Source organism: Primulina tabacum, chromosome 8 (assembly GCF_025594145.1).
Source record: "Primulina tabacum isolate GXHZ01 chromosome 8, ASM2559414v2, whole genome shotgun sequence".
Lineage (NCBI taxonomy): Eukaryota > Viridiplantae > Streptophyta > Magnoliopsida > Lamiales > Gesneriaceae > Primulina > Primulina tabacum.
In genome coordinates this window covers 2332923-2358866 of record NC_134557.1, presented here as the reverse complement: position 1 = coordinate 2358866, position 25944 = coordinate 2332923, and the positions used below count along the sequence as shown (strand labels likewise).

At 34.2% G+C, this 25944-nt stretch overlaps 4 protein-coding genes across 6 annotated transcripts; 3 read left to right on the top strand and 1 right to left on the bottom strand.

Annotated features, from left to right (window-relative positions):
* Nucleotides 1–2270: 2270 nt before the first annotated feature.
* Nucleotides 2271–6903, bottom strand: LOC142552868 (NEDD8-conjugating enzyme Ubc12-like). Of its 2 annotated transcripts, none has more exons than XM_075662751.1 (6): nt 6745–6903; nt 3991–4104; nt 3154–3262; nt 2930–3008; nt 2704–2820; nt 2271–2619 (listed from the first exon to the last, which is right to left on the bottom strand). In XM_075662751.1, the coding sequence occupies exons 2-6, from the start codon at nt 4097–4099 to the stop codon at nt 2482–2484; spliced, it is 552 nt and encodes a 183-aa protein (XP_075518866.1). In that variant the 5' UTR covers nt 4100–4104; nt 6745–6903; the 3' UTR covers nt 2271–2481. The 2 variants fall into 2 exon arrangements, with proteins under 2 accessions (XP_075518866.1, XP_075518867.1); XM_075662752.1 differs by lacking the exon at nt 6745–6903 and adding an exon at nt 6141–6374.
* A 2084-nt stretch (nt 6904–8987) lies between these two features.
* LOC142554286 (uncharacterized) lies at nt 8988–9914 on the top strand. The gene has a single exon (XM_075664970.1). It carries the CDS (start codon nt 8988–8990, stop codon nt 9912–9914), a length of 927 nt encoding a protein of 308 aa, XP_075521085.1.
* A 7422-nt stretch (nt 9915–17336) lies between these two features.
* Nucleotides 17337–18204, top strand: LOC142554398 (protein MIZU-KUSSEI 1-like). The gene has a single exon (XM_075665071.1). The coding sequence runs from the start codon at nt 17408–17410 to the stop codon at nt 18125–18127; it is 720 nt and encodes a 239-aa protein (XP_075521186.1). The 5' UTR covers nt 17337–17407; the 3' UTR covers nt 18128–18204.
* Nucleotides 18205–22862: 4658 nt separating this feature from the next.
* Nucleotides 22863–25766, top strand: LOC142552867 (protein OSB1, mitochondrial-like). Of its 2 annotated transcripts, XM_075662749.1 has the most exons (4): nt 22865–23296; nt 23672–23810; nt 24429–24510; nt 25030–25764. In XM_075662749.1, exons 1-4 carry the CDS (start codon nt 22950–22952, stop codon nt 25323–25325), a joined length of 864 nt encoding a protein of 287 aa, XP_075518864.1. In that variant the 5' UTR covers nt 22865–22949; the 3' UTR covers nt 25326–25764. The 2 variants fall into 2 exon arrangements, with proteins under 2 accessions (XP_075518865.1, XP_075518864.1); XM_075662750.1 differs by lacking the exon at nt 24429–24510 and having other exon boundaries at nt 22863–23296; nt 25030–25766.
* Nucleotides 25767–25944: the final 178 nt, after the last annotated feature.

Below are 25944 nucleotides of genomic sequence, written 5' to 3'. Positions count from 1 at the left end.
TGGACCCGGTTTCCCGATCACGATAACTTCCGGGTTTTCGTAAGTGTTGGCGGATCTCGGGTCAACGATCCTATCATTATCTGAATGGGTTGATCGAATTTGAGGATTCAAAAAGTATCCAACTGTCGACTATCGTTTCATTATTAAAATTAGAAACAATTTAAAGTAGTACATGTCGGATGATAGATGTAAACAATTCAAACCAAACCAAACAGTATCAGGCTTGAGCTTGGTTTGTTTAAGATTGTTTGAGGCTCGAGTTCGAGTTCGAGCTCGATTCGAGCTTCTATTATCAGGCTCGAGCTCGGCTCGTCATGAAATTATTGAGCTCGAGAAAAGCTCGAGCTCGGCTCGTTAAAAGCTCGTTTAGCATGTTAATCAAGCCAAGCTCGAGCTTGATTCATTAATAGCTCAGTTTAACAAGCCTGGCTTGAGCTTGTCTCGTTTTCGAGCTCGATAAGCATATAATTGAGCTCGAGTTTGAGTTTGAATCGAGCTTATTAAAAATTAAATATATATAAACTAAATTTAAATCAGACATAAAAATGTAAATCCATTCATAAATAACCAAAACGACACAAATAAGAGCTAAAAAAACATTAATTAGTATATTATTGTACATTCCAAAATCTTGTTTGCGAGCCACCTAAACGAGCTGAGCTCGAGCACGAGCCACCTAAACGAGCCGAGCTCGAGCTCGAGCTCGCGAGCCTATTATCAAACATGTTTGCGAGCTCACGAGCCGAATATCCTTAAGCTTGAGCTTGGTTTGATTAAATTTTCGAGCTCAAAATCGAGCTTGGGCTTGGTTTGATATAATTAACAAACAAACTCAAACGAGCTTTTTATCGAGCCGAGATTCGAATAGCTCGCAAACGGTTTGGTTCATTTACATCCTTATGTCGGATGTGGAAACATTCAAGATTTTAATAGCCAAATTAGAGAATATTCAGAATATAAGGGTGTGTTTGCTATTTCTAGGTTATTGGTGAGTTTTGCGTGCTTAGCGTTTATTGGCTTGAATAAAGAAACATGATAATTAATTAATTGAGTACGACGCTCATTGGACTGATTAAAATAAAAGTCGGGCCGGCCCATCAATTTGGGTTATGATATCTCATTAATACCATATTTGTAGATAATTTATTCGGTCTAACACCTCGATTATATTAAAAATATATATCTTATTATTAACTAAATTTTAACCAATTAGGTGACAAAATATTTAAAATTATAATTATACTTTTATTTATCTATAATTTTAAATTCGATCATATTTTTATCTATATTTTCAAATTTTTTAGATAGCTTATTAATCCTAATAAAAAAAATGAAAAATGTTAATTTGAAAATAGCAAAAATTATTATATTTCGACAAATATTTTAATTAGATATGTTGTCCACGTACGATATAATATAATATAATATTAGGGAATTGCATGGATATTCAAAAAATAAAATATTGTTATGACCCTTAAACACCATAGTTAATTGGTCCTTGTTTTACTAATGACCCGACCCAGTTTTGTTCTTAAGGTTTATAAGCTTAATTATTTTGTTTGATATTACTTAAGAAAATAGTTATGTTTATGTTTAATTTTTTTAAAACTTTGTGTATTTGAAGATTAAAATTATTTTGAAGTTAAACATTTTTTTTAAAAAAATTGATTTTCTTCCATCCTACACACCTCATGACTGAATGTTTGTAATGCAATTTTATATTATTAATTAAATGCCTCGTGGGAAATACATAACGTCCCCGAGTGAAATATTCGCACAAATCAAGGCATGCTGAAAAAATCACGTTTCTGATAAAAAGAAATTCAATAATATAAGAATATTTCGAAAACAATAAATTGCAAGATCGTAATTTACTTGTAACAAAAAAAAAAATCACATCAATGTATAATTAATGAATTGGAAAGGTATAAAAAGATATAAGAAAGAATAGCATCCTTCGATTTTATCCAACACTTTGTGTCAAAATTTCTTCGTTCGTTGGTATTGGAATAACTTGGGTACTTCAAACATTAACTTTCTTCATGTTAAATTTAAAAAGAATAAATAAAAACCAGTACTTTCGGGTGAAAAGAGGAGCTGCGGGACTTGAAATCGATATATTTTCTTGCCACGATTTTGAATGTTACAAAAATTTAAAATCCACACCCTTCAATTTTTTTTTAAAAACACGATAAAATTATTTAAAATTCTTCCATAAAAACGCTTACATTCAAATCAGTTCAAGCAATTCTAAGGGAGAGACACATAGATGTCAATAACAGAACCATGAAACAACAGCAGTCCACAATTGTCATACAGAGTTTTAGTATTCAATATCTTTCGCAGTAAATAAGCTAAAAAAAGCATATTAACTTACAGAAGCTCTCTGCATTTCGGATAAATTTGAAAATCAATTCATATCTGTAGCAGAAAGACTAGATTGCAGATCTCTGGCCTTGTCGTAAGAACAACTTTCATGTACTATATGCACCGAGGGAAGAAAGTTTGTCCCACGAAACCTCCAGTCATTGCCCTTCTCACATTGGATTCAAACAATTTCGGGTTATCTCTCAATACTGCAGCAGCATCATGATTGAGAGGATCCTCGTGATTTGGTTCCTGCAAAAAGCAGAACCAACAGTAAGAGATAATTCAAACCTAGTCACAAAAATAGAGTTTTATTAATAGAAGAAATAAGAGCACCGTAAAAAGGTGATACAATCCATAAATTATGGTGTTTATGTTTAGCACAGGTTTCCAATCTTCTCGGAGAATGTTTAGGCAGACGTTTCCTTCCAAGTCAATGTTCGGATGATATACCTGCAGTGAACATGAATAGTTTTGGTTACATGTTCTATTATTGAGACACGACAGGATTTCACAACACATTATTGGACGGCATTAGATGTAAAACTTGGGCATTCGCTACCTTTGTCTTGCATTTGACCTTTGGTGCTTCGTGAGGATAAATGGAAGAAATTTGGAAAGAGAAAACAAATGTCCCATTCCTGATCACAAGGTACTATCATCAGTGGATATGGAACCAGTAATGAAAACATACAAAAGAGTAACATCATGAATAATTTCATGGCTGTAATTTGTGCTTCCACATTTTTACGCAGAAAGCTGGATCAAAAAAAAATAAGTACTTACAGATAATATCCTTCATCAGGTCGAATGGTTACTTCAAAGTTCATGAGGTCATCCTTGCCATTAGGGAAGGATATGGTACATGTTTTCGGCAGATTTAGTTCACTGATGTCTACATCAACACAGGTGCAATACAAGAAGTTAATGTTACTTGGTAAATTTTCTGTCCACAGTTGCAAGGATACTTCTGTCCACACAGAGTAAATTTTCTAGAAACATCTGAGATAACTGTTGTAGCTATTAAATTACACGGACATTTGAAAGTTAACAACAAGTCTTTAAGGAGAGAAACCAATTCCTCAGGAAGCCATTAAACATATCTATCACTTTGAAATAAGTCAAGTGATGGCGACATCTGAGGCTAAAAATGAAACTTCTTTACAAAATAAGAAAGCTGTTTCAAATGATTCTGAGTACATGAAATCACAACTGGAAATGGATATTTGATTCATGTTGTCATTTAATGTGCCATGATGAAGAAGACTGAAGAATTCTAAAAATAAAATATTCAAGGCAATCCCAATTGAGAGCAAGACTATATAACGATAAAAAGTGGTTAGATAACCTTTCCTACCACATTATTAGAAACTATTTATCCAAATATCCAACTCCATGCAAGCTAGAGCATATAACTTGTTCAAATAAGCAAATCAGTCAATAAATATTTACAGCTATGACGAATGGTGATAACTGGAGAAATCACAAAATGCAATGTCTATTTATTTACAAGAAAGTTTTGGAATGAAAACTAAAAATCATTGGTGATAAACGTATGTTTTTTTCAGGAAACAGAAAAGAGTAGCCCAAAAATTTATCATTACTGAAAATTGAAAAAAAAACCTTTGTGCAAACGTAATTCTCCAGCACTTTGCTTCTTGGCTGGAGGCTTTCCATTGGCATTTTCAGCAAGTTCTCTTTGTTTTTCCTTTACTTTGAACAACTTAATCATTGTTCCTGTATGACAACACAAGATACAAAGTTTAACAGATTATCGAACAGCCATTTGTCAAATAACTGGCATACTTAAACTATCCATTTAATAAGTACAATTTTTATCATAAAAATTGATCCATGATAATGGGATACCATGTCACGATGATAGTAAAGAACTTGCCACTGATACTAAAGTTATAAATGTAGACTGTAGCAGAGAAGCACTGAAAGACGGAAACAACAAAAAACAAGGGCCCAGATTTACAATGAAGGCCAAGGGAAAGTTCAATGACTTGAACCCCCTCAACTTCCAAAATTTTCATTTATTTTGCCCTTATATTAAGTTATTTGTTTACTAAAAACATATCCAAAATTTACTTTCGACCCCACCAAAAATATAATTTATAATTTTTTGCACTTCCCAACAGACCCCCGGGTCTAGGCTCCATCCTTGCAGCTGGAACAGTTGCGGAATTCCACCCTCGGGTTTAACATACAGATAATATGATAGATGTTAATAATTTATGCAAACACACAAATAGATTGATTTTACTACAATAACTAAAATGACAGTTACACATATGTATAAAATAACGTTTCCACCTGTTCCAGGCGAGTCATATACCAACCATCAATAATACAAACAAGCTATCCAGATGGCTATTGGTTAAGAACATAAAAAGCGAGAATTGTGAACTAAAAAATATCATGAACAAAAGAGAGCGGGAAACGAAGGGTGTCATTGCAGAAAAAAAAACAATCTACTAATAGATTTAAGTATTTAACATGCGAAGTAGCAAATTTAATAACTTTAGATACAACTTCAACCATTTAATGAGAAAATAAATGAACAGAAAATACTTTTAGTCCACTACTTGTTCAAATATTAACCAAAAACCACACTATCTTATCTGAAACATTATGGCTGTGCGAGTGTGAGACTGTGTGAGTAAAAAAGGTATTATATAAAAGGAATGAGAGAATCGATTCAAACTGTGAGGCCATTTTTTTCGTAGTTTGCTTTCTCTCTTTCAGACTTATTGACCTCTGCAGTAGTTTGTTTAATTATTTCTTACTGTTATGCTCTCTTGCCTAGATCAACTATGAAGCCAAGGATATAAATTATCTGTAGAAGCTTTCTACTCATAGACCATCATATAAACTATTGCACATTTGGTGGATGTGAATTAAAATAATTGGGTTAGATCTCAAGAAAAATATCCTCACTTCAATAGCAATGAGATTGTTTCAAAGTTAAAAATATTGGAATCTGCTGGCAAATTATAACAAAATGTGAGAATGATCACTGTAAAGTAAAGATCAACCATGAAGCAAAAAAGAGTTAATAGACTCAAAATTTTGATTCTTCGACATCGCATAACTGCAGAAGATGACAACATTTTAATAATTCTATGCACAGGAACGAGAACCACAATACTCTGAAGAAACCTGGGAATAAAATACGTCCGAATCTAAAATTCTGGTGGTGTTTGCTATTATTTACAGCTCGAAAGATTTGAAAGTGGCTTCCCATTATGTGTTTGGTTATGTTTTGTAGATGTGATGGGAAATTGAACCTTGATAATGTGTATGTGAGTATGTTTATTGGCACTTTATAAGTGAGATAATTGATTTTAAAAGAAGAAGAAAGTACATGAAAACACACCGAGGAGAAACATCCACTCAAAGCCACCAAACAGACACAGACCGAGTATCCCAACCAATAGAACAAGTTGAGAGCAGCATGAAACATAAGTTGGATGGAAACTTAGCACAAAATCACAGTTATTGGAATAAGGAGAGAGGTAGCTAAGCATAAGAGAGTCGGTGTAGTAGCCAGTACCACCTTCTCTCACACTTAAAAACCCTAACTTTTCAGTTTTCCAATCGTACCCAATAACTCCTCTGCCTCAATCCGAAGTCCACAATATGCAACGGTCATCCTATTTCATGAAAACTCATTCCATGGCATCTATGCCAAGTACCCACCGCAGATGAAAAAGAAAAAAAAAGAACGTCAAAAGAAAGTAAGGGGACAACAAAGAGTCCTGCTATACCATCTGCTCTCTTCCGGTGATGAATGAATCTTGAAGCCAAACTCTGCAAATCAAATTTATACCGACTGCCATCGCATTTTTCTCGACTTCACCACCCTTTAATTTAAAGGTCATAGCTTTAGACGGACAACCTCACAACCGTGACCCATATATTTCGTAAAACAACTTCGCATTATTTATGAAAGGGCAAAATCGAATCCCATAGAAAATTTCGGGAAACATCACCGATTCACCGAGCATACCAAATTTAATCAAATAATATGTTACATCAAAAAGAAAAAATAAATAAATAAGCCACACATATCCATAATTACAGTACCTCACCTGAAATAAATCGCATCATCATTGCAATTAACTCAACTTCAAATTACCCGAATTTAAAAAAAAAAAACTTCAAAATAATTGGAGAAATGACAATAATCAAGTCAAAAAACAGCTCAAAATAAAGCAATAATAAAAAATAAAAGAATTAGAGCTAACAAATTGAACGATTTGACAATAACCGAAATCATCTGCATACATGGAAAAATCTACGCATATACAGCACGTATAATACAAAGAAACGAGTATCTGCGCATAAAATTAAGCGAAAAAAAAATTATACCTGTTTGATGAAATGTTGATCGCGGTGTTTCGGAGCTCTCTCTCTTGACAAAATTGTCGGGAGGAAAAAATGGAGAATCTGAGAAAGGAAGCAGAAAGCCAGTATACTTTTGGGAAAAGTTTTTTTATTTGTTTCTATATTTATTATATTAAAATAGATATTTGAATTATTGATGGAATTATGTAAGAAATTCACGGAGTTTTTTGTTAATATAATATGATTTGTATCTCAATAAAATAATTATTAATTGATGCTCTTTGTTTTTTATTCACCCCACCAAGTTTTATTATATTGACAATCATGTATAGATTATTGGAATTACGGGAATTATTTTAATTTTTATTTTTATATAAACTGGTGTCTTGCATCACATATTGAATCCTTTGCCAACAATGTTATTATTATTTTTTTTTATAAAAATATTATTCATAGTTATTTTAATTGTTGGGATTTCAAATTTTATATGCATTTTTTTAAATGACTATATATATATATATATAATATATATAATGAATATGTTTATGGAATGAAACAAAATAAGTGTAAATTTGGAAAATTTGGTCAAAAACAATTTTTCATTATTTAACTTGAGAGTATTTTAAATGTCATAATGTTATATGCAAAACCTGATAGTATATTTAATAATTATAACAGTTAAAAAAATATTTAATCAATACGAATAATACTATATAAAGATACAATTAAATTTAAAAAATAAAATTAATAATATCCGAAAATAAATATTTATAAAATGGGTATAATAAAAATTTAAATGTCTTAGTTATATCAGTATTAAATAATTTGTCCATGTAAATTACCAAACCAGAAAACATTGAAGAAAATGAAAAGAAGTCGACTAAATACAGTGGACAGAAATATCGAATTGCTGGTAAATATGAAAATTAATAACAATTAAAGACAATAAATATAACCACTAATACCTCCTAATAGCGGTTTTTTTAAAGTTTTTTATGTTTAATGTTTTTTTCCCCTAAGAATAACTATTTATATAAGACTCGTGTTAAGTGCTATTTATTACAAGGACAAAATGTTGTACGTTTTAAGATTTAGTTAACATTGAAATATTAATTAAAAAGCAAAAAAATATTTTAAATATAAAAATTAGATTATATATTTGAAACAACGAAAAAATAAATAAATTTAAATAATTAGGACGTGATGAGAAATTAATTGTGGTGGCTTATTCCTCATTTCTAGATTGTGCTTTATTTCTTTTGGCTACCTTCAAGCAAGAGGATTTTGAATGTTTTGCTAATCTCAGTTGGGCAATTTGGCATGAAATTTACAAGATCAACCATGAATTTGCAGGGAAGAATTTTAAGATAAATGTCGACTGGGCTTATGCTATGATGGAAAATTTTCGAAAATATAGTTTGGCTGGTTCTTCTGAGAATAATGATGCTCAAATATTTATGGGAGAGAAGTGGGTACCACCACTACCAAACTATGTTAGGTTGAATGTTGATGCAGGCTTTTATATTAGAAACAACAAATTTAGTGTGGGGCGGTGATGCGTAATACAACGGGAAAGGTTTGTGGTGCGCAAGCTAACACTATCAGATGTCCAGGTTCAGTTACTTGTGCGGAGTTGTTGGCAATCAGAAGCGGGATGGACTTATGTCTCCGGATTGAAATATCAAATGTTTGTATATTTTCTGACTCATTAGAAGCTGTTAGGATGATCCTTTCCCACGTAAAAGATCTTGGATCTGTCGAGGTTCTTGCCTTGGAAATCCAATCAATGTTAGAACTTCCAAATTTTCATTTCATCTAACATGTGTGAAGAAAGACCGTCGAAGTGGCTCACATTTTAACTCGAAATGCTTTGTCTTGTAATAGCTCAATTAGTTGTGTTAACTGACGATCTACCCATATGACTTGCAAACATGGTATCTCGAAACTTCCGGAATTAATGTTATTATAGTTAATTTCAAAAAATAAAAAATAAAATTGTGGTGGCTTATTAAATATGTATCCTGATTCCAAACTTTGTGACGAACTGTCGACTTCACAACACAAATATAACAAAAAATAATCAATTCAATCTCAGCGTCCAACAGCCAACAAGTCCACAGTATTTGCTGGCTGCACCCGCTTCGTTTCGTCGCTTTATCAGCTCTTGTCATTTAGATTTAGATCAGATTGATTATTTAAATTTCAGCAGAATAATTCGCTGTCATCTACAACGATCTGTATTCACAAATCCAGAAAACTGCAGGCAAATGAAGGTGACGACTCGTTCTGAGGAAATCTATTTCAGTGCTCCATCCAGCCCATCTAACCTGTCTGATCAATGCTACGATACTGTAATCGATGATTTCTACGGTGGCCGTTCCTCCGTGCCCTTTGGCTGGGAAGAAAAACCCGGCACTCCCAAGTCACCGTCGAACAACGGCGATTTTGAATTCGCATTTTCTGTGGGTAAATTGGGATCGGAAACGGTCTCTCTTTCTGCGGAAGAACTCTTTCATGGCGGCGTGATCAAGCCTCTGAAGCCACCACCTTGCCTGCAAGTACTCCCGCCGAGTAAAAGAATGAAAGAGTTCACTCACAAAAAGACCACCGCCACTTCGTTGCCGCAGCTTCTACTAACTAGGAAGGTGATACATAGCGCATTGTCTCCGCGCTATAAGAATAAAGAATCCGTCGACCCTTTTGAAATCGCCGCCTGGAAAGCCACTAAATCGGAGGTGCGGGACGCCAGAGGAAGAGAACAAAGCTTAAATTTTCAGAAATCGTCGAGCAGAAAGGCATCTCGATCGCTTTCTCCGTGTAGAGTCACCAAGTATGCATGGGAAGATAACGAGAAATGGCAGCAGTTGGACAGTGTTAGAATGTCGTCCCCATCGTCAAGTTTATGTTCGGAAAGCCACAAGAAATGGAGGCTGAAGGATTTATTCTTATTCCGTAGCACGTCTAAAGGACTCGCCGCCGGTGAAGATAACTCGGAGAGTTACATGGCGACGTTTCGACGATGGAGCTTCAGAGATACTCGTCTAGGGTCACGTCGCGATGACGAACCGGATTCGGTTCACACAATGAGCCGGTCGGTTTCAGAAGATTTCGTGGATAAGAAAAAATTCTTGCCGTACAACCATGGGATAGTCAGCGCGCTGGCAAGATGTGGTTTTAATTTTACTAGTAAATAATCTCTCTCTTAATTTAACGTTATCTCCACAACCATTTCTTTTTGGCCATATAATTTATACCGACTCAGTTTTGCTATCCATCAAAAGTTTGTTTCAAGGATGTTTGGTGCGTAAATAAGATAATAATCGATTATTCATTTTTATTTTATCTAATGTTTTCTTGATGTTTTAAAAAAATTAGTGATACACGATTATCTTTATGATCTTTATATTATTATCTAATTTCATTCTCTCATTTATTATCTAAACGATGCCATTATCTATAGGTTTATGAGTGCATGCGACTAATTAATATCGAGTAGATCTCTTGTGAGACGGTCTAACGAATCTTTATATGTGATACGGGTCAACCCTATCGATGATATTCATAATAAAAAGTGATACTCTTAGCATAAAAAATAATACTTTTTCATTGATGACCCAAATAAGATATCTGATTCACAAAATACGACTCGTGATATTGTCCCACACAAGTTTTTGCCATTTATATTTGTTGTAAATTTTTTATTAGGATTCTTAACGTAAAAGGCTTGGGATTGATGCCGACAATTCTTTTTCATATTTAAACGATGACCGGTAAGATCCCAAACATGATATTCAAAATGAACAAAAAAATGGCTCTACATCGTCTTGGGATACACATTGTTCTTAAAAATTTATCAATTATTATGAAACCGTCCCATGGAATAATTTTATAAGATGAATCTCATATTTGACCCGATCCCACGAGGAAACTAAACCGAACCGTGTTATTTATTTATCACCAACCACCAAAATGCTTCTTGCCAGCCTGTATAGGTGTCAAGTTGCATGTGTTCCGTTTGATTTGTTTAAAGTTACTTGAAAGTTAGAGGCAGATCTTGCATGTTTAGAATACGGTCGATCGGATGACTTACAGGTTATGATAGTAAAATGATTTACTCTTGTTATTTATCGTTTGACTCGTGAGATGAAACGACGAAAGATGCATAATATAAAATAATGATTTATAAATCTAATCATTTGTTTGAATTTGAGTCAAACGTCGGATGCAATAAAGATTTATCATCCATTAATATCTCATCGTTCGTATTGTTCAATGTCTTAGACATCGATTATATCAAATTTAAAATTCAATAAGAACACTCGTTTAGATCCACTACCTAGTACTGTTGATATACCAGTCAGAATTTTAATTGTTTTTGTAGGCCTAATTGGCTAACAAAGGCTATTGGGGTCAATCTCACGCTTTTTTATTTCCAAAAGTCCATAATATGAGAAAATGGCAACATGAATTTGGGCTCGATCATTTTCTCTGGCCCGCCCTTGTATTCTGGCCGAATCATCGGCAGACTTCTCAACTCTCCTATTAAGTGTAGATCTGGGTTCGATAAATCTCTCCGAGAACGAGTTCAAAGCCCAAGTAGTAGTAGCAAAGAAATTTCACCCAACAATTCAAAAATTGGAACCAAAATCAAGCATTATATTTACCTAATTTCTTTCGAGAACACCTATACGCAGACAGATTTATCCATAAAAGTTAGAATTTCCAATAGAGTTGAGATTGTCAATTACATATTCGATTATATAGATTTTTAGATGAGAATAAGACCTAATTCGAACATGATTTGCTGGACAAAAACAGGAACTTCCTTGCCCAACATAAAATAGATAATGGAAAGCAAGTTGAAACAGCAAGCACCAATTATGAGAGGGCAGAACAAATCATATGCTCAAACAATGATTGAGCTTCTTTTGTCCCACTCCCCTTTTATTTTGACACTCCATTAGCTTCCTTTGATTAAACAACCAAACAACTAATGAGATATTTGAAAACAGAAATCCAAATATCGATTTAGGGTGTTTCTTTTGAGTCAATTCAATCAAAATTATGTTTCAAGGAAATTTCAGACATCATTCGGTTTGTATGCATATGTATAATGGATTTAGATCTTCTACCGTGTTGTGCACTTTTTAATTACACGAGATGATCACATTATCATTTCATTTAATCTGACAACTTTTTAAATTTATCTCATGTGGTATGATGTCTACAAGATGATTTAAAAAGTGTACAGCATCAAGTGATGTATTTTCAACACAGTAGAGGATCCAAATCCATGTATATATATACATCGTATTCGCTCGTGAAATTTTATTTGTTATGAATGATGTATATTGTGAGGATGGTAATGATGTATGACTCCGATCAATTGTAAAATTTGAATTAAACGTTTGATGAAACAATATTAAATATACAATAATTCAATGTCTTGTATGCATCGACGTAGATATTGTATAGAGTGTGTAATGTTTGTTAATACAATGCTAAATGAGTTTCTCAATCTCCACACACATTTGTTGTTTTATGCTTATAAAAAGCATTTCTAAAGTTATGTACGGTATATAACACAGAACTAATCTAAATTTCCACCGTGAAACATAAAATTATAAAAATCTTTTCACATGACATTGACGTGTATAATATCACATCTGTATTAAGGATGAAAAAAGACTACATTTTCCCCAAAAAAAAAGAAGAAAAATACAAGATTAATACAAAAAATTACAACCTAAAGAACAAAAATCACAAAAAAAAGAAAAAGAGAAAGATTAAATGTGCATTTTATTCCACAAAAGTATGCAAGATTTTCACTTGGAACGACCATCCAATTCATTTAGGTTCAGAAACTACTGTAGTGAATTAAAACCGACCAGCCAACCTCTAATTAAAACTCCCCATTCTATATGTTCCCACTGAAAATATATCCCATCTCCAAAATGCACCTCACATGGTGTTGTCTTTATTGCTATTCCATGCAATATGGCATAAATATCCGGGTGAAAATTCTCCCAACTCCCATTTGTTTGTTGTTTTTGAGATCATAATTAATATTTGGTAATTTCATTTATATTATTTTCGGAATGTTTTCTTGAAAATAATATCGCATATTAAAGAATGTATACACATATATTCAAACTCGTCATTCGGTATAATTTTATTACAGATCCGTGTCATGTACTAACAACGAATTGAATATCTAGATTTGTCATTAAAAATTTTTGGATATGGCTAGAAAGAACAATTGTACGTAAAGACATGCATGTGGTTTCATATGTGTGACAAATTAAGGATTAATTGCCTCTAGAATTTCTGAACATTATAGCTAGCAATCATAAGAATTGTTTTATATAGACACGAACAGTCTCTTCTGTCCAAGTACGGTGCATGCAAAAACAAGAGAACCAAATCAATATGGGCCTAGAAAAATTTATAGTAATTAATCGAAGGGATCAATACATGTTCCCATGTTTCAAAATCTTGCGTTTTGTAATAAGTACTATATATAGATAAGATAGATAAAAATACACGTGTGTTTATCGTAATGTATGTATACTTTATGTTCAGAGAGAAAAATGAAACACGAACTGAAATATTATTTTGAAAATGGGATATTAAAGATCACCAAACATGAATAGCGCGCGCTTTAGCCGTAGTTGGTTGTCCCTAAGAAAAATATTATGATCGTCGTATTCATTGAGTTTACATCCTCTTCCAATAATCATATATCAAATTTATTTAAGTCGGAGAACCTATAAATAAAAAATACAAAAAAAAAAAATAGTTATGGTTGAGTTGTTCACATAATAGAAGACACCAGGGCCGGGGGTCGGTCAAGTATTAAGAGGGAACCCCGTATCTTTTTACTAAGTTACGCAGTTTTCTTGAACATATGTAGGGAGCCACACAAACATGTTAAGATTGAGATTTTGACTTTGTTTAATCTCAAAAGCTAGCTCGGAGGAAATATGATTGTCCAAATTCATATACACAATTCTCAGATATTTTATCCTACAAACAACTAACACATCTATATTCTTCTCTAGACGAGGCCAACCTTAGTTTGTTAGTTATTCCACATCGGTTGGATAAAATACATGGGAGTTGTATATATGGTCTTAGACAATCCTCCCCCCTTGAACTAGCTTTTGGGGTTGAGTTAGGTTCAAGTTACGAGTTCCAGGTTCCACCGTTATATATGTGTTGGACTGACTATAGTTTGGTCACCCGTTTTGCCCATGATTAGGTCATTTGTAAACTTCACGCTTCATATGTTCATTCCTGGGCGTGAGGGGGTGTGTCAGTTGTCCCACATCGGTTGGATAAAATACATGAGAGTTGTATATATGGTCTTATACAATCCTCTCCATTGAGCTAGCTTTTGGGGTGGAGTTAGGTCCATGTTCTAATCTTAACAAGGGGTATGACATTCACAATGATGGAACCAATATTTTCAATTAAATCGGTGGGTGAGGTGGGGGCAAAAGATGGTATGTTCACTAACTGAAAAACACATACAAATTAAATCTTGTTTTTGAGGAAAGGGGATCCTTCGTCACGATCAATTCTGAAGCACGTATAAAAGGCGTTAGGATCATATCTATACATTGTAGATCGAATGCGAAATACAATATATATATATATATATATATATATATATATATATATCGTACATCAATCCTATGGAAGACATACTTTAGTTAATATATATAGCATGATTATTGATTAGCTAGCAAGGAACGAGTGAAGCGTACGTACGTGGGGTCATTTATTTAATAGCAACATGAATTAATAATGCAAGTTGTTAGGCTTAATTTCAGTCGCACCAAACCTGCCATGTCTAATTTAAGGAGTAAACTCCTGCAGAAGAAATTTATTAAAAGGAAAACCACTTGTTTGGCAAAGTAATTAATAAAGTGGGATAAGTTGAGAAAAATGATACTGGGGTTTCTTAAAATTTGCTAAAAACCTCTATTGAAAAAGTAATTATGAACTAAAAGTCTCAGTACTTTTACATTTGAAATTAAGAACCCACTTTTAAAAAATAGCTAGCTATTTAGAACAATATATGAAAAATTTAATGAGATACGAACTTTATTATGTTACAAAAAATTTTTATAGCTAAAAGCCTAAAACCCCATGTTAATTAGGCCAATTTTTTAGGTACATTACAGAAATTATGTCGAACTGAAATGTCCAAAGTCCAACATGGCATTTTGAATATAATCAAAAAAATAATATATGCTTATTCTTCCATCTTTTATAGTAAAAATATTTCAAAATTTCATTTTATATGGAGATTTTGCTAAATTTGAGGGAAAAAGAAGCATATATATGTTTTTAATAATCTCAAAAGAAAACTTTCGATCTGAGCATTTTTATTTTTCATATAATTTCATATACATGTTCTTAAATAGTCGGGAAAAATTCTAATTAAGCGGGGAGTTTTAAATTATTTTAAAGAATACGTAAATTGGGGATTTTACCTTATTAATTTTCAAGTTTAAAAGTATAGGAACTTTTAGCACGTCTCTTTCTGTTTGTGGTTTTATCGAAATTTTTAAAAAATACAAGGGTAGCTTTTGCAATTTACCCATAATAAAGTAGGAAAATGTGGATAGAATGTGTAGTGAATTGGGAAAGAGGAGATGTACCTTTGTATGGGGTGTTTGCCTAATGGCTAATGGGACTTTGAAAGAACAAGGGGGAATGATTTAGATTGGGTGGAGTTCTAGCTAATTCACTATCTATAATATTTCTAGTTAGTAAGTTGTATCTTTTTAAAACTTTTAACAATCAATAGATCCGATAAATTTTTATTGGTATTGTGCATATTGTTACACAAAAATGTTATAGATGATTTCTTGTCTTTCTAGCCAGACGAAAAAATATATTTATTAAGATTTTTAAACATGTTTATTTCTAAAAAAAATTAAAAATCAACTCTATACATCTCCAATAAATCTATTAAATTGTCCTCTCGAGCCCAATTTCAAACAATGGTTGCAATTCATGGAAATATATGTTGATGGTGAAGTATAAATATATAGGGAGGGACATGATCAAAAAAGAGATTTTCTCTTCTTCTTCTTTTTTTTTACACTTTCCCCCCCACAACTTTTTGTCAGCCTTTCCTTGTCGATCTCATCACAATTAACGTCCAATTTCTTTTCATCTTTTAGCATTGTCAACATTAAAATTTTAGCCCTACTCCCCACAATATACATGTTGAAAAAGATAAAACTTTAGCCCTTTTTTCCTCTCCTTCGGCTCCCACCACCTACATGTTTTTGCAACAAGGTATGATATATCGATATACCATAATATCGGGACATCAAATCCCATTTCTTAGCATACATTAAACTTTATCAGTTATGAGATTACGACTGCAAATCCTACATCCATAAAACCAAATTAGGTTCTTGATGTTGGATTAAATGTGAAGTTTATGGGCTTGAGGTTTATGGCCTTTTCTATGTAAGTGAATGGAAATTTAGAAAGGTGGGTTTGTCCCACATTGGAAAAATGAACTGGTAAAGATAAGTTTATATTGTGTTACACTTTATGGCGATGTAACAATGATTGGTTGCAATGGAAAAATGCTTGACTTGTGTGCAAGCGTACGATGGGTGCATCGAATGTCGGACCAATCAAGGTTAAAATCGCCTAGCTAATCTATGTCATCTTTTTTTTTTCTTGAGACCTTTCACATGCCCTTGAGACCTTTCGTATGGCTTGGCTGTTGGTGCTTATATTTATGGCAACCTTTGGCCTTTCATATTGCTAGTATTGAGATGTATATACAGGCCTCGATTTGATTTATTTAAGCATTGTACTACTTTTTGATTCACTATACTGATTTGCTGACTTGAACTTAGGTCGATGGTGGACCTTTTCCGGTTTGTGTATTTTTAAGGTCGATACTGACTTGAACTTAGGTCGATGGTGGAGTTACAACTTTATCAAGGAAGAGTGAAATTACAATGACAAATTAAAGTTGGCATGGGCATTAATATTGTTTTTCAAATGTAAAAAGTGCAATCAAACACCATACTTTCTATTAAAATGTACCTTTTTTTTTATTAATAAAACATGCTCCACCCAAATCAGTTCCCTCCATGTATGCATGTCAAGTGAGCTGGAAATCTATAACTTGCATCTTTCATGCACAAAACGGCAAATCATAACCTAATCATGTCTCTTGAGCACATTTTCTATCTGATATTTGAATGCCCATCAAATGGAAAATAGTCTTTCTTGGGTAAAATTTATGCATAAACATCAATAATAATATCATTAAAATACTAAGCACAGAAGAAGTATTAATAATAATCAATATGAAAAGAAAAGGTTGATAATTTTTTTTTTACAAAATTGATTGGGTTCCATCCCTAACCTGATCTGCACGCACTAGTAAATTTAATTAAACACATTAAAAAAACTCTAGTTCATTTCAACTACCTCATGGGACGAGCCCATGACAAAAATTTAATAGCCAGCTTATTCTATTATATCATTATATATATATATATATAGATGTATGTATATATGTATACCAATCTTTCTACATTTCTTAAGAGTGCGTATCACGATTTTCTCACTCCATACGTCCCAACTGAAACCCAAAAAAAAAAAAAAAACATAAACAATAGAAATATAAATCCTTCCAAATATGCAACCAATTTGTTCGAACCCATTCCACAAAATGGCAAACCATTCCTTACTTTTCAACCTCAAAAGAACTAACACGAACAAGAAATCGACAAAATCCTCCTCCGCTGGCGGCGGTGGCGGCCTTTTCCGCATGTTCAAATTCCTCCCCATGCTAACCACCGGCTGCAAGATGGTAGCCCTACTCGGGAACCGCCACCGCAAACCATTCCTAACCGATAAAGCCACCACGGGGACCCTATTCGGATACCGCAAAGGAAGACTCAACCTTGCCATACAAGAAGACCCACACAAAATGCCAATCTTCGTGATAGAACTCCCCTTGTCAACCTCCGCATTCCACAAGGAAATGGCATCGGATATTCTTCGTATCACCCTCGAAAGCGATACGAAAACTCACAAGAAGAAGCTTATGGAGGAGTTTGTATGGGCCGTGTACTGTAATGGCAGGAAAAGTGGATACTCTATAAGGAGGAAGAATATGGGTGATGAAGAAGTCCATGTCATGAAGCTTCTGAAGGGAGTTTCAATGGGGGCCGGAGTGTTGCCTGGTTTGTATTCCGACAAGGAAAATGGAGATGGAGAATTGAGTTATATCAGGGCAAGATTTGACAAGGTTGTGGGATCCAAGGATTCTGAATCGTTCTATATGATCAATCCGGATGGTGGAACAACTCAAGAACTTAGTATTTTCTTTGTCAGATCCCATAAAAGCTTGTAATAAAATACCGTATGCAATTAATATTTTAGTTTTTAATGTGTTCTTCTTCCTTTTCCTTTTCTATCATTAATTCTTCACTCAGGCCTTCTTTGGTTCAAGTTTTGTCATCCTTCTGCTCTGCTTCAAAACAATATTTAAAACCATGCACATGCATGGTTTAAATTTTCATTGAAACCTTGAAATTTCGACCCAAATGTCTAGGTTTCTGATCGATCATACCGAATTCCACACCAAGATTAATTTTTGAAAAGTTCCATCGAAAATTTTGAAATACTCATGAAAACTAAAAAATGAGATCCGGTTTGATCCTCGTGAATCTCCAGGTATTTTCTATCAATATTAGAATTACATAATCTCAAGAAAATACTCTGATATTATATCTTTGATTTATCCTATTAAAAGACTTTATGTTGGACTTTTCAAGTAGGAATATCTAAATTTTGACGTGGAAATACAAATAGAATGTGGCTTTTCGTAAAATCTAAGTTTTTGAGCTTTAGAAATGCAAAGATACGTATTCAGATAGCTTTTTTGCCTCCGTAACGGGTCAGGCCCGATCCAATTATATTAATTTTAAACCCAATGCATTTTTCCAGAATCGGGCTTTGACAAAACATGAAAGTAAGCTAAAATTGTTGGAAATTTGAATCAAATTTAGAGTTTAAAAAAAATTATGTATCATTAACGAGGGAGTATCTTTTGGCTCTCCACGTTCTTGAGTTAGTTGTGGCTCATTATTGTGAAAGTATCTTTTGACTTTCCACATTCTTGAGTTAATTGAAGATTTTTGACTCTTCATATTTTTGAGTTAATGAGAAGATTAATTGAGTTAATTAATCTTGCATGACTCTTGGTGTGCATTTTGGGGCTTATAAATAATGTATTCATTTTCTCATTTCAAACATATGAAAATCTTATATCTTTCAAGTATTCTCTTGCATTTCATATTGTTAGCTTTTCATTTGGCTTTCGTTAAATCTCGGTGATAAAGTAAATGTATGTTTTCAGTTCGTCGTAGTAGTGTCTCGTGCTAAGTCACTGTTGGTTGTTCCGTTGTATCCTGGGAAACAGACGTCCAAGACGATCCTCGAAGCACATACAGGAGGGGACAAATCTGTTTTAAGGACACTATACTTCGTACAGACCTCGGTTTGGTTTTTTTTAAGCATTATACTACTACTGTTTTGTTCACCATACTGGTTCGTTAGTTTTTCGCATAACTTTCTGTCTTGTTTTTTCCATATATTTTGTGTAACAGAAATTTATGGAAGTTGCTTCATAATGTTCCTAGCTTCTGCGAGCATGTTGGCTTGAGAGACACTTGTTGCCCATACATTCTGCATTCCAGCCACCGTCATATCCAGTTCACACAGGCGTTCTTCCAACTGTTTTGTGGCACTTGGATCCATGAGGTTTCCACCAACAGTCTGCAGCAGACAAAGATGACCGAAATTCTTAAGCTGTTCAAGTTTGAAGATAACCAAAATTGGTGGTCTTGGAAGTGTAAATACATTGAATGAACAAGATTTGGAAAAACGGGACACAGAAAACAGAATGACCGAAGTGGCGAATATGTGGCTTTGAATTGGCTACAGTTTACACAGAATTTGCTGAAACAAGCACTGCCAATCAAGCTTAATCATCAGAGCTGTTTATTAATGTGTTCGAGTCAAAAGAAAATGTTAGGCCTCGACAAGAGGAATCGAGCATAGCTCCATATTTTTTTGCCACAATTCTCTAATGCCGCTTTAAAATTTGCTTTAGGCAACCCGTTGTCGAGCTACATGGAAGCCATGGTCCAGTCTGAGATTCGGCTGCCGTTTTGTGGCAGAAATGTCGTGAAAAATCTTCACAATCCAACCCAAGCAAGGTCGCAGCCTTCTCAGAGTCGACCCAACAACAGCAGGAGGACGACCCATCATCAACATAACAAAGAAAACAAAAAAAGAATATCAGACATGAATTGTTAAAGTGGGGTTCGTTCAAGCACCTTCTTCTTCTGAAAAGCTTCAGAGTTTCAAAACTTTTGTATTTTTTTCCATTGTCAAATAAACACAATTGTTTTCAACATTAGAGGCAAAGGGTTCTATCTTCAATTCTACAGCACAAACAAGCTTGTAGACTTCGTAATTCAAATGACAGTTTTGAACAATACATTAGCTATTTCACAATCATCAACGTCCATTACTACCATAATAGGGCAGGATGAACACCTAAGACAAACCAGCTAATGGGATTTGAACAACTGATAGTCTGGACCTAACGCCTGATTGCAAATGAGTACTATTTATGTTCTTCACCAGCACAACATAAACAGCCACAACCTGTTTCGTCAAACAAATAACAGATACAAGCGAATTAAGTTCCTAATTAAGAACAGATAAAATGATATGCATGTTAGAGGAACAAAACAGTGAAAGGAAAACCACAAGAAAATTGGGCTTCAATCAGATATGAAAATATTTCCATATAACATATCACCCAACAACAAAATTGCATTGGTTTAGGCTCGGATAATTGCAGCAGCTCAGATATTAAAGCTGCAGTAGCCAAAGTTGGAATTGCAACACTTGGTAAGTCTAGATTTCTTGGTGTATATTTCCATTCATCACTGTACTGTTCATTCACAGAGATTGGTAGGTCTAGATTTCTTGGTGTATATTCATTACTGTACTGTTCATTCACAAAGCTAACATAGTTAATTGTGATGGACGATACAGGCAATGAGGCATCATCGTGTACTTGTCTTGCCCACTGCCAAAAAAACGTATATGCTTGGTTACATATCACGAAAAAGCATAACTTGATGTATTAACGAACACACACATTCTTAAATCACTGTGTAACATTCACGCACATACATAAATAGGCCATTTGATTTCCATGAGAAACATTACTTCGATATACCATGCATGAAAAAATTTAAAAAATTGTCGTTAAGAAGGCTCTCTTATGCTTTGGACAATAAGAAGCTGATTCATGAGGGAATTAAATGAAACACATGTGAGACAGAGCGTCGAGTACTTCTTGAAATTTAGAGAGAGAGGGAGGAGATACAATAACAAGAAAAGGAAAGAAAGAGATCAAAATTGAACATAGCACATGGTTATTAAGCTTGACTCAAGTGATCAACTGATAAAGGAAATTTTAATTTGAAATACTGATCTCTCGAGTCTGAACAAAATTTGCATGATAACAATAATTAGTACATTCAATTAGAAGAGCACTGCTATGTTTGCGTGCTTGTAGATTTATCTAAGGTATCATCTACAGGCCGTGCGACACACTGACACAGAAAATGCCATAGCTTAGTAGAAGAATTCTGTGAAACGTCGCATAGGTGTCTCGCCCTGATCCAATAGGGTAAGCTTGTTTGTTTAGATTGCCGATTATCCTGATCTGGAAAAAGATATAAACCCGTCAAGGAAAAAAAACGGTGTGTTATTTAATACAATGCATAAATATGGGTTAAGAAAATTTGTGTGGTCACTGGTCATCCATTAAAACATGGACACAAACATAGCCAGTTCCTTGGAGACACATGGGCAGCCCATCGCCATCAGGAACAAGAGTTGGTTGCTCAGGAAATGAACTTGGATTGTAATCATGAAATGCCGTTACAAGACCATGTAATGTTATAAGGTCTCCCTCAGGTAAACGATAATCAGAATATGTAGTTCCTGAAGATTGTTTTAGTGCATCAAATTTGGCACCACTAGAGTCCTGACTCTCTGATTCTTCTGTAGAACGCAATGGGTCGGTAAGATTCTCCAGTAAATTCAGAGCACCGGTGGGAACAATTATCCTGATGTTTGTATTCTATATAACAATGTTAATTGGACGGGGCACTTTAATTTCATGGATTCCTTTGTCTGTTGACACATCACTGCTAACATGCTTTTTCGAACCATCCTTGATCTCGTTTAAGAATTGTTCTGGACCCAAATTTCGTAATGGACAGTGAAAGCCCATTTTGGGGAGAAGGTTCCAAAAAGAGCTTAAAATTAGAATATCTCATGATCGACGTAGAAAAAGACTAATTTTTTGTAACATCCTTGCCACCCTTACTAACTTAACTAATTCAATGGGATGCTCAACTAAAATGGATAATGGGATATCCCGATCTCGAGATCCCTTTCAGAACTTCTCATGTAAACGGGTTCTCTATGGGATTTTCTCTGTGATGGACTTTCCTGTGTGTTGTCACTCATAATAGCTCAAATTATACCAAAAACTCTAAGAATATAGGTATTTAAGTCTGGAGGTCATGATTTCGAGTGTTTGAGAATGCGAAATAAACTATTTTTTTAGATATGATATATTCCATGAGTGACAACATATGAGAAAGTACGTGAATGAAAAGGCACAAGATGAAATCTGCTAATGGAAGAAGGCCCCGAAGGGAGCCCAAGACCGGGATAAGCGATGATTATTACATCTTAGATTCACAAAAAAGTGTTTCTATGTTCTCTGAACTCACATATTTTTTCTCGGATGAAAGTGGTACAAAATATTGAAAATATGATATTTAATATTTAAATGTCAACTGTTTCAAATTTGATATAAATATATGATTTAAATTATCCAAACATGTATAACAATTATTAATATCAATGAAACATCTTTTTTCGGATGAAAATCAGTATAAAACACTGAAAATATAGTACTAATACGTGATATATATATTTTTTAATCATTAATAATGATATATATATATTTTTTATAAAACGAAACCCCTCTAATTCCAATTCCCCGAATTAAGACTTGGACCTAAAGATATGAAAAAACCCGCCGAAGCTACTGAATCGAGCTTCGAAGATTCATGGGAGTTGCCCGTCTCTTGCTGCGGCGATTCGAGAACGGCGCATGTAGTTCACCGCTCTTTCGAATTCCTCGTTTCTTCTCAACTTCAGCCGCCATGATCCAGAGGCCATGGATTTACGATCTGAGCGAGCTCGAAGAATCCATTGACGAAAGTACGGTTTACCGACGTACACTCAAGTTCCAGCGACCTACCACTGTCAGATTTCAAGCAAACATGCTCAATTCCGCAAGCTTAATTGGCTTTATAAGCGCCCCTTTTAAAAATTACGACACGGCCAGCGGAAGGATCGGCGTTTATACAAGTCTTAAAGTTGATTCACCAGCCAGAGCTTACCGTAATTTTATGTAAGGAGCTTATTGACTTTCTTTTGCGTGTGTCTGTGTTGTATCTTTGATTATGCAATATTTCCGTTGTCTTGTCCACGTTGATTGCATTTGGAATCTGCGAAAACCAAACGTGCTTAACACGCTGACCAAAAAATTCGATGTTTTCAAAGTGTAGTTTCATGTCCCAAAATATAGACTGAAAACCGGCGCTTAGAGGCTGACTGTTTTAATAATCATGTGGTCTTTCCTTTGTTACATAAGCTTTTCAGAGCATTTGATTTTTTCCCAGAGTCTAAATAAAATTTACCCCTTTTCTCTGGCTTGGGTTGAAGATTTTCGGAGTGAAGTGATTTGGGTAGTGGATGGGCTTAACTGTGTTTATACATTTGACAGGGTTATGCTTGACTTTTGGGATGATTTGGCGGAAATAGCTGTTGAGCATCTGAAGCTGAGAGATTTAATTTATATTTCGGGTTCTCTAGTTTCTTACAAGGTGATGGATGAGGATGGGAAGTCTATTCATCGGCATAAGGTTTGAGGTTTTACTTTAGATGTCATCAGTATGAAACTTACACGCATTTTTAGAGGTAGGATAAATTTTCTTGATTCAGCTCAAGTTTTGGTTCCATGAATTGAGTTATAATTTGAAGTGTAGGTAATCAAATAATCACTCAATCTTTAAATACCACATGGGAATGATACGTTTATACCACTTGAAATTGGATTGTTTTAATACCCCATGGTGTGCCACTGGCCATACAATGATGATGTAATTATTGTGCTGAATTGTGAAAATTGTTTGTTTGAGTGCCCGTATTCTATTTGACCAATCAATTTATAGTTTCTAAAGATTGATTGAAAGAATGTCTAACCCTTTAGTTGCACATATATTTTATTGATTGATGAATTTCTTTTTTTATTGAGAAAAATCAATAATAAATTTATTGAAATTTTATTATTATAATCGGATAAAGAATGTATTGAAGTACAGCGATATGTATGCAAAATTAATACCTACCTTCATATGATGTGGTAGGCATGTCAATCTCTTGTTCACCTTTTGTGCATATGGATATCTGCATCACACCATCACCTTTTCTTGAATATGGTGTAATTTAACTCGTGTGCGTCACAAATTTTTTGCTTTCAGGTTAGGGTTGCAGAGGTGAATCTTATCGTTCAACATGCTACAGGCTCATCCTGCCAAAATTCTCTGAAGTTGAAACCAAAAGGTAGAGTTCCTCTTACCTTTTGCTTTTGTTGTTTTTTTGGGAAGCAGAAATCTCTAAGCAGTTCCCTTTGGTACTAAGTGGATTTTCTTGATGAAATAATTTGAGTTAATTTGAAGAAAATTTAGGACTAGTGAAAATTAACATCAGGGTATTGAGTAGTTTTGCCTTGTTCATCTAACCTTATGATCAAAATTTATGAGTAAATGGTCACTATATTTTGAGCTAGGGTTGGTGTGGATAAAATTGTTCCCATGTTTTCCCTTTTGGTCGTCTTCTGTCTGCTGCATAAGAGTAACACCTAGTTTTCATTTACTTTTGCTAATATGTTTGAGTAGAGCTTGAGAGCAACTTTTTATTCAATTTCTGCTAATATACTTGATTAAATTCTTGAGGGCTCTTGAATGCCTCACAGCTTTGGATCCTTCAAGAACGAACGTGTCAGCACATCACTTCTTCGCAAGTACTCATTACATTTCTTCTTTTTTAACTATTTTACTCTGTATTTGGGTTAATCTACAGTTACAGCAGAAGAGATCTTGCAGATGCATAAAGCTCGACTCCTTCTGTGGCAGGTATTCTTCAGCAGCTCAGACGAGTGGTGGGATAATAGAAATAACAAACGGAACCCAAATCAACCTGACTTCAGGCACAAGGATACCGGTGAAGCACTTTGGCTTAAAGACACTGATCCTCCATGGGTCAAAAAGCAACTTTTATTGCACGATTCAAGGTTGAACAAACGAGGTTCTAAGAAACACATCAATGCGTTTTCCCATCTTTCTCCTTTTGTTTTTGATGATACACCAGGAAATTGACCTCATGGAGCTCACAAGATCAAAATTGCTGCAATTGGGAGTCCGGCTTTTGATGGATGAAAATCTTTGCGGGGCAACAAATCTGATGTTAGATAGCTGTGCTACTGCTACCCGGTTTACAGGTATATGATATGCCTAAATTGAACACAGACAAGTAACCTTCTGGGGGGAAAATGCGGGAAACACTTTGTACACAATCAAATTTGTGAAAGAACGGTCCCAAAATTAAATCGTGGTGATCTTTTCCTTTGTTTTAGGTTTTTTGTTAGAAAAGTTGTAGAGGGACTGGATTGGACAATCTCACCGGTATATATGAAGTTGAGGCTTCTCTGACCTCACGCCTGTTTGAGAAATTACGTCATTTCATTATCATTTAAATTTTAAAGCATTCAAATTGTGAAACAATATAAAGCTTGAAGATTCGGCCACTGGTGATGTAGTCGGACAATCTCTATCAATTAATATAGATAAATAACTTTATTATTATTATTATTATTATTATTATTATTATTATTATATATATACACACACACACACACACACACACACAAACACACACACACACAACTTTTGGTTCCAGTCACGTGTGTGTCAATATATATATATATATATAAATATA